The sequence below is a fragment of the Haplochromis burtoni genome, unplaced genomic scaffold, assembly GCF_018398535.1.
Source record: "Haplochromis burtoni strain Fernald_Lab_line unplaced genomic scaffold, NCSU_Asbu1 Contig_481, whole genome shotgun sequence".
NCBI lineage: Eukaryota > Metazoa > Chordata > Actinopteri > Cichliformes > Cichlidae > Haplochromis > Haplochromis burtoni.
Window position 1 is genome coordinate 340,949 of NW_024582842.1, and position 9,708 is coordinate 350,656.

At 39.9% G+C, this 9,708-nt stretch overlaps 1 protein-coding gene across 8 annotated transcripts in view; it reads right to left on the minus strand.

Annotated features, from left to right (window-relative positions):
* The window catches only part of grin2bb (glutamate receptor, ionotropic, N-methyl D-aspartate 2B, genome duplicate b), a 130,651-nt gene extending 121,796 nt beyond the window's left edge, over positions 1–8,855 (minus strand). The window contains exons 1-3 of one of the 8 annotated variants that reach the window (XM_005946664.3): positions 8,431–8,855; positions 6,626–6,640; positions 38–740 (exon numbers count right to left, since the gene is read on the minus strand). In XM_005946664.3, the coding sequence (XP_005946726.1) occupies positions 38–46 (9 nt within the window). In that variant the 5' untranslated portion in view covers positions 47–740; positions 6,626–6,640; positions 8,431–8,855. Of the gene's footprint in view, positions 1–37; positions 741–6,625; positions 6,641–7,988 lie in introns of all 8 variants that reach the window. The other 7 variants (XM_014329028.2, XM_042213792.1, XM_005946666.3 and 4 more) reach the window with 7 other exon arrangements.
* Between the last annotated feature and the right edge of the window lie 853 nt (positions 8,856–9,708).

Here is a 9,708-nt window from a genome sequence, read left to right on the forward strand (position 1 = left end):
ATATGCACAGCCCCAATTACTTAAATCACTGGCCTACCTTGAACATTGCCAGCCCGGATCTCCTCTCTACTCTTCAGAACTGGCATGATGGAGTGATCTGGGATTCGACTCCTCCTCTCATAGCCTCGGATGAAGGGATGGTGGACAGACGAAGGCACACGCGGAGGGCTGAAAAGTGAGGTCTAGCAGGCTGAGGGATGAGCAGAGTTGTGCTTGATGGGTGGAGAGGGGTGACGCTTGGGCTGTTATCAGTGTGAGGGGGTAGTGGTGGTGGTGGTGGTGGGGAGGGGGAGAGCAGGAAGGTTTAAAAAACCAAGAACAAAAAGTCTAATCTGCAAAGAACCAGATCCAAACTGGCTGAAAAAATGCTTTTCACTGAGCGTTTTAGAGGAATTTAAAAATGGATCATCAACTCAAAATGTCAGCACTCTTATGGGGAAGAAAAGCCGAATTATGGCGAACGGAGAGTGTCGAACGGGCGGACTTTCATTCGTCTTTTTCCATCTGATTGTCTTTCCTCTTCCTCCAAAGTTGGTGATGCAGGTCTCCTTCCTCAAGTCTGCAAGTGTGTGAATACTGTTGCCGTGGAGATGAGGAGATGAGCAGCAGTGTGTGTATATGTGCGCGTACTCTTCGTCTTTTTCTTCTTCTCCTGCTTCCCTCTATTCCTTCTTCTGTCGCTCTGTGCCTTTGCTTAATTTAGCCAGTCATGATCCTCGGCTTGCCGGCCCGCTCCTCGTCTGAAAGAGACAAGGAAAGAGTCAGATGGCCGAGTAAGGCTGCGGATGAAGTGTTGTTGGTGAAGGCTGAAAGCCACTGTGTACACAAGTCAATTGCCTCTGAGGTCAAGGCTTAACTCCGTCAAGCCGCTGTGTCTACATGCCCCTTTCACTGCAATCTGAATGTGCTGAATGTTGTTACATTGTTGTTGTTGTTTTTTTCACAGGAGATACTTTTGGTAGTTTTTTTTCCTTCTCAGGCCTTTATAAGGTCTGCCTGTACTCAATAAACACGCTGGCTTTAAGGCTCGTTATTAAATTAATGAATCAATGCAACACTGATTTTTTTAGGTACGATTTTTTGGAAAGATATGCTAAAAAATTTACTTTCTTCTGCCAGAATATATACCAACACAGAGCACACTAGGAGATTATACATCCACATCCTGGTTTTCATCTGTTACTGTTTCAGATTGCGATTGTTTATGTCTGATTATTTCAGAATTGCAGCCCTCAATTTATCACATGTCACATGATGCACATTACACCAGTGGGGATAGGCATGAAGAAGACAGCTTAAAAAGCAAATGCTGAATTTAAAATATTCAAAAACAGGAGTTGGCTAGTAGAGTGTGACTGAAATCCTCAAGACTCTATTTTATAGCTATAGATATTTATTCCACTATGTGCTCAGGTCAGCGCACAAAACAAGTGGCTGTTGTAAAGAATTCAATGGGCTTCTGGGAGTTTTATGGGAGCAGGACAGTACTTTTGACTTTAAGCTTAAAAAGTCTCTGGTGTGATTCCCCTTCATGGTTAAAAGTGTCATTATTGATTTTTGATCAATTTATTGTTTTTCAAATGTGCAGAATCCTTAAATCTATGTGCAAATTAAATGATTGTTTTTAAACTTGTTTGTTCCCTGTTTTTACACAGATCTTCCAGGGCCGACAGAGTAAAGCAGCGTAGGCTAAAGGTGGGAGGATCAACTCAAATATCGACAGTATTGATAACAACGCTGGTATTGGTGTCGGACCGATATTAGCACAATAGGATCGATACTTTGTTTCTATCCTCTAATTGAATTGTGTTGAAAAAATAGACCTCAGACATGCAGTATGAAAAATGTTTAAACCTTTTTATGTTGACTGTCACGTCTATTTTATTTATAGCATATTTAAACAACAGAAGCTGACCTAAAGTGCTTTAGAGACAGCGCCATTTTCAAGGTATCCAAACAAAAAACAACCCCAGTTTCAAAATACATGAAAATCTGAAAGGTGTGTTTTTAATTGTGATGTAATTTGGCACATGAACAGCTGATCACAGGAATCATCCAGCCTGCTTCAGGAAATAAATAAATCCAAACTTTCCTAACCTTAATGATCTAAACCAGTCTCAGGGATAAAAAGCCTGCAAATCACCCCTACTTTGTCTTTCCCATGAGTCTGAAGACATACATCTGCATACATTACTGAAAGATGATATCCTTTCAGGGATGACAGCTTAAATTCTCAACACTATCAGGGTCATTTAAGTTAAAAAAGTGTGATCTGGTTGTTTGGGCTCTCTCCTCATGCCAGGCAGCTCTCTGTCTCTCTCTCTCTCTGTATTACCTCCCTGTCGTTTGCATCAATGGTGAAAATAAAATTAGGGCTAAAGTTCTTTTGAACCAGAGAGCTCTGTCTTTCTGCTTGTCCTGTCCTGCATTCATTAAACAGCGACATTGTCATGCAGATTATAAGCTTCAGATATTGCATGCCTTTACCTTTATCTATTTTGTTGATTTTGCTATTGTTTCTATGCATAAAAATATAAAAATAAAAAGCAGGATTGGCTTTGAGGTATCTAGGACAACGCTCTTTGGGCGAACTACTAGAGGCGTAACTTATTCTGCAAGTGGACTAAGAGTAGTGGCATAGAGGGACCAAACTTTGAAAGAAAGGCCAAAGTGGCAGAGATACAATCAAGAACAAAATCAGGGAGAGAGAACACAGAAGGTGGAGATTAAAGAGTCGAAGTGACAGGCTTTGTATTGAGGCTAGGCTAAATTTGGGCGCAGCATTGTGACTCAGGTTGTGGATTTTAATTCGACCCTAAATCATCGTCAGCTGATCTTTTGGACTCCTACGTGGTGTCTTAAAGGGGAGAAGAAGGTACAAGTAAAAAACAAGTGGACGTCATCATCAGACAGCAGGTTGAAAAACACAGTATATACGCAGGACTTCTAACTGGTGCAGCAAAAGTTGGATGCAGCCATGCAGATGCATTATTTAGCTTTCCGTGCTTGCTTTTTAAAACAGCGGGAACGGATAAAGCCTAGGCTGTTAGAGACATGAAACATTTATGGGAGGAAATTAACAGCACTGTGCATTATTCTACGAAAGAACAAGCAGAGCAACTAATTATTATTTACACACTACAGGAACATTTTACTTAATATGTACAAATAACTTTGAAAGTAAGTTATTTTTTACAAGGAAGTGTTTAAGAAGTGTTAGAAATCATAGTTAAATGTTCACGGTGAGTTGTTTTTTTATACAGAACTACGTGGACTTCTTTTTAATGTTGGCATTAATTGTACATTCATATATTAAATGAATGTTACATTTGGTTTGTAAGCTGAATTAAATGGTTTTTCCTCACTCTGAGTCGGACATCGCATAAAAAAATTGAATAAGATTCACCGGCCACCATTGACAAACTTCAAAACACTGATTAAGTTTTAACGGACTGCAATTCAAAATTGCAAAATGTTTTTGTGTATCGTGTAAAAGCTCCACTAAGGACCACAGTTGCTGCAGCGCATCAGTCTCGTGCTCTGTGATGGCTTGGTCACATTAGATGACCACCAGCTTGTGACCTGGAAAAATCAGCGGTTCCCAGTTGCAACCAAAGACAAGGTCACCCAAACATCGAGCACGCAACATCCTCATCATCTGGGCAACCACTTTAGATTGAAAGGTGACTGCGGAGGCAACCTGTCTCCAAAGATTCGCAGCCCACCACAGTTTGCGGAGGAATTTTTAAATTTCTGTTTTATCTCTCTGAGGTTAGAGCTCAACTCTGAATGTAAGGAGTTAATGTGCATTGCTGTGTATGCAGATAGCTGCGCATTTGAGATTCATCACAGTCAACTGATCACAAACATGTTGCACATTAATAAGGTCAAATTCCCAATTTGACCTTATTAATTTACAGACTAATAGCAGACTAACTCTGTCTTGATGCATCGAGGACAGTAACTGGTCCCCATCTATGCATAACCATTACAAAGGCAAGAAACCTGCAAGTTCATTGCACATGGTCGCGGTCTCAAATCACTAAGTTCCCTTGTGGTGGTATAAAATGATGTAATGATCCATCAGTATTAAAAATATCTAAGCTGTAGCCTGACTAATGTATGCTATGTCTAGTTTTTCATCCTTTAACAGATCTTTACTGGCACACGCTCATAAGATAGGATATGCCTATTTCTGGCAACATGTGCGTATTTATTGCATCTTGAAGTAGATGCAGGATATGTAGGTACACAGAGTTTAGCCCTTAGGAAAACTGTCAGAGGATATGTGCATGTGTAGAATTTTAATCCCGTCTGGCAGTGAAATGAATTATTCATTCAACAAATTTTATTTACAAAAATCCATCTTTCTCTCTGACTCCTTCTAATTATCTCTGACTCTCATAGTGGCATTAATATGATTCTGATGGCTTGACTCGTAGAATAATGCGGTACATCCTTACATAAACCTTTTGCATTAAACAACTGGACAAGGCTTATTTGTTTATTCATTTAGTATCCTCGCTATGAACCAACAGCTTCTCAAAATATTGAATTATGCAATCCCAGAGAGCCATTTTATGGATGTAAATGTGAATGCTTTTATGGTTATGTATACGTAACTCAATATTACTCAAAATGAACAGCGGCTAACTGATTACTTGTTTTATGGCATGTGAAATTAGTTTGTTTTTAAATGGTGATTTTGTGTTTTTCATGTACAGCATTAACGGACCAAAGTATTGAACCACACATCTGAATTCAGGTGTTTTCAGCCCAGTTGCCACTGATGTTTAAATCAAGCACATGGCCAGCCTGCCTGTACAAACATATGTGAAAGAATTTTAAACGAGCTCTCCGAGTTTGAGCGTGGTACTGTGATAGCATGGAAACTTTGTCAGTTTTTAAAATTTCATCCCTCCTAGATATCCCACAATCAGCTGTTAGATATATTATTGCAAAGGTGAAGGCTTTAGGACTTAGACCGTGCCAGGTTACAGAGCAGTGCGTAAAAGTCGCCAACACTCATTAACATCAGCACAAAAACTGTGCGCCGGGAGCTTCATGGCTTTGGCTTCTATGACCAACTGGCTGGTGTAATATGTGGTCCAGTACTTTGGTCTATATAGAGAAAGTCCAACATCATGTATGAAGACTGCCTAAAAATCATGTTCTATTTTACAGCTGCTTATGAGAAATGCCTAGAAACTGTTTTCATACTGACACAAAACAGATTAAATTAATAGGAGATCATTAAAAGGTGTGACTCTTATTATTTAGTTATTGTTATCCTGTAGTTATTCTTACCTACAGACTCAGTTCACTTTTGCTCTCTTTTGTCTAATGGTGCATTTTAATCATTTTTAGGATATTTATTCTGTTTTTACTTTTTAACAGCTAACTGGCATCAAGAATATAAACACATTACTTGAGTACAGGCAAATTCTCACTTTGTATTGATTTTAAAATCTCACTGATCATACATCTTTCATCTGAAGCACATTAAGGGCTTATTAACCTGTTACATAGGGCAGGGCGTTTACAGGGCGATCTGCTGGTTATCCCAAAGTTTCTGCTAGTAGACAAAGGTCAGCAGGTGTTTGCTGTCAGAGCTGCCAAACTGTGGCACAGTCCGACCTTTGAGGTCAAAAAGGGAACTTCTTTACTGTCTTTTAAATCTCTTCTTAAAACATTTTTATGGAAAAGCTTTCATGGATGTTTAAAAGGTAGCAATGTTCTTTTATTTTTCATTATTTGCCTTTCTTTTTTTTTCCAGGAGTTTTTTTTTAAAGCTTATAAATTTCTTCCTGTGAAGCAGTTCCTAACTTTGTTAAATATTAGTATTATTTACCTAACCATTTTAATTTGAAATGGGACTTTATAGCCTAATTCCCAGCATACAGTCTTTTGCATCGCCTTTAGTGTGCACTGTACTCAATAAAGTCCTGCTGAAGAGTCAATTAGAGCAAAGCTGGTGTATGAGTGATATTAGGTCTGTGATTTATTCACTGTCAACGATCTGTCGCAGACCCACTGGGGAGGAAACAAGAAGAAGAAAGGTAACGCAGGAGGAGGATGACATCAGTTTGGCACTGGCTAACGCACCTCCACCAGCTCAGGCGCACAATAAGGAATGAGAGAATAGTAATGAACAGATGTAAATCCATGCACCTGCACGCTGCACTGGACTAACTGAGTGAGTCACCTGGTATAAGCTTCATTCTGCGCGTTAGAAATAGTGCATGAGTGAGGGATATTTTGTGCTCCGAAATGCAGCTGAACGTGTGAGAGTGTGAAATTCTTGGAGATGTAATCTCAATTATACAGACTTTTTTTTTTAAGTGGATAAACAACCAATTAGTCACAGAGCGACGACGAAAGGTGAAACCGTGCAAGCAACTGTGGTGGAAAATACAAAAACAGCCATCACCTGCAGATGAAAGTTCATGCAGAATACATTTCCACCAGCTTCATGCAGACTTCCGAATGTACACAAACGCATGCACACTCTTGCTCCGTCAGCTGTGCTCTTGCACACGTATTTAGGGTACACACCTTCTTTTCATGCATGTGCATACGCTCACTTGCAAAGAAGAAGTGAGTGCTTTATTAATTCACTACTCACCTAATTAACTCTTTTCTGTAACACATAATTTATAGACTGTAGTGGAGATGTTTTACAGAGGAGCAGAGTTGAGACACAAAAGCAAAGACAGAGCAAAACGAGCGGTCCTTCATATTCCTTCATGACGACATCCCACTCTCAGAACAATCAAGAAAGAGGGATTCATTAAGCCTCTTTATCAGTCCATAAGAAGGGGGTGGGCGGTGAGACTAAAGTAGCTGGTGTGGGCCTATGCTAGTAGGCAAAATTTTTCACCTTACGGCTGAGTGCACAGGCAATTTTCAGTTAAATGTCCATGTGTATATGGGCTAATTGAGAATAGACTAGCAGTGGTAACGCTTTAAAGCAGCTCTCCCAAAAAAGGTGTGGCGGTGAGAAGTAGAGACGTAGCATCAAACAAAACACAGAGGGAAAGGGGACAAATGTGACAGAGGAAAAGAGGAAGGTAGTGATGAAATGGCGCGTGAAGTTCTACCTATTTTAATCTGTCTATCAGTCTGTCTCTATCTAAAGACCTGCTGTCTATTACACCTTAAATCCACAGCGAGGAATTACCCGCTGAATCCACTGATCAACATCCAGCTAATGGTAACCGGTCTCTGTTGGCCCGAAAGGGAGTGAGAATGAAAGCGGGGAATAAAAGAAAATGGAGAGATTTGGGTGAAAGAGGGAGGAAAACTGAAAACATGCTGAAGAGGGAAGATTGTGTGTCTGTGTGCGTTGGTGTGTGTGTGTGTGTGTGTGTGTGTGTGTGTGTGTGTGTGTGTGTGTGTGTGTGTGGGATGGGAAGGGGCAGGGAGGCAGTAAAAGTACTAATGGCTGCTGATGGACTGGCAGAATCAAAATAAGCACAAAATCAAGCATGAAATGGGATACACTATTAATGACTTGAGATGGCCATTAGCGCCAAACTTTGAATGCAGCTCAGCAGATCATGTGAAAAGAATATCATCCCTTTTAGGACAAATATCCCAAACTTTGCCAAAATTCGGCTGTCAAAGTCAATAAAATTACACCAGTGAGACTGCAAACTCATTTTTTTCCATTTCAAATGTGTTACTAATCAAATAAATATATATAAAGATTTTTTTTTATTATTAAATCATGACATGTGTACAGATAAAAAAAAAAGATTTCTCAAAGACAACAATTAAAAATGGGCGCACTTGGCCATGATGATGAGGACAGATGAGGAGAAGGATGCGAGACCAGACCGATATCGACTCACTGAACGCTCATCCTTTAGGCGTAGTTTAGTGTGCGAGTGCATGTGTGTGTTAATGTGTGTTTTATGTATACGTAAAGCACACACAAATACACACAGACAGACAGATAGACAGACACTAAACGATATTGAACCTACCTAGAGTAACAATTAAGAATCCCGCAAGAGTGTGATGCAAAAGAAATGGGTGTGGAGGGGACCAAAAGAGAAGGAAAAGGGGGGGAAAAATAGTCATTCATGAGGAGTTTTTTAGTTGTCTTTGAAAAAAAAATCATCCAAGATCATTAATCATCAGACTTTAGACACAGAAAGAGGCGTAGGATGGGGTATGATGACCTGACGAGCAGCATTTTGATGTGAAATGCAAAGGAGGGAATGACAGGAATGATATGGTTTGGTGAAAAGAGAAGAAGGAAGAGTGAAGAGGGAGAAAGAAAGGGCAAAAAAAATTGGAAAAACAAAATTCCCTTCTTTCCCCTCTATCTCACTCATAAATATAAGAAATTGTACACCAGGTAGATGGAGAAATAGATGAGGAGGCAAATGACGGAGAGAGAGACTATATGAAAAGATGAAGCACCTCCCAGCACTGCGATGAGGAATAAGAAAAATATAAAACGAAAGAAAAAATTGAATACTCCAAAGCCTTCCGTTTTTGCTCTGTTTAGTGAGGCGAGGAGGGGGCTTTCAGTTATATCCCCCCCTCTCTCTCTCTCTCTGCAACTGGTCAGTCTTCTTTTATCTTCTGTCCTCCTCAAAGCAAGACGCTACCTTCCCTTCAGATGAGCGGTAACCCTTTGCCAACACAGCTGTTGGACATGGCACTCAGGCTGGCTGCATGGTTGGGTGCTGCTACGCAGAGATACAGAGTGTGGAGCCGAAACACACCTCTGGCTGGCGTAGAGCGGCGAGCGCAACTCAAACTGCGCTCGCTCTCCTCCCCCTCCTTCCAAGAGAGCGAGAGAAAGAGAGAGCGATGTGGAGGTGGGTCCCTCTGTAGGGTTGTGAATTAGAGATATGCTACAGTGAAGCCAGGCTGCTGCAACAATTGTCAAGAAAATTGTTTCCAATACAGAAAGCAATGGCTCCCTCTGTTGTTGCTCTGTTTTAATTGGAGATTAGACTCGGCAGCATCTGAGGGAGACAGCGGAACGAGCTGAAAGAACAGTGCCACACTGCGAAATGATACCCCATTACAAGTAAAACACCTGCATTTCAAAGTACATTAGGACTGCTAATGATGCTTTTTACAAAAAAGTAAAAATCTAAAGTTCTGCAAAGCCGAAAGTCACAACCTATATATATATATATATGTGTGTGTGTGTGTGTGTATATATATATATATATATATACCACGGGAGTATTAAGGTTGAGCTTTATGGGTAATCTATAAGAATTGGACACTATTTTTCAAATTAAATTCTAAAAAAATAATACAAAATTCCTTTAAAAAAAACCCACTGGACTTATTAATCAGGTTATAGGGAGTTATATACATACAAAAAGAATTATTAAATATAATTATAAGAAAAATAAAAATGGGAATACGAGGCCAAAATGGAAAATTCACATTCATTTAAATAAACAGTGATCTTGGCAATGTTGTGCAAAAAATGGCTGGGGTCAAATTACATTAAGAGGTCATTTCTCGACCGCCTTGCAGATCCGTTTCCCAGTAATAAGATCTTCAATTTAAATCCTGTCTGGAACCTTTGTTGCACATCATGCTCTCTCTGTCTCTTATAGTTTTGTCTCTCTTCCCTGTAAACTGTATAATAGAGTAGAAATGCAATAAAAATGATCTTTTAAAGGGCACTTATGCAGAAATGGCAAAAAGGTCTGAGGCCATTAATCTGGC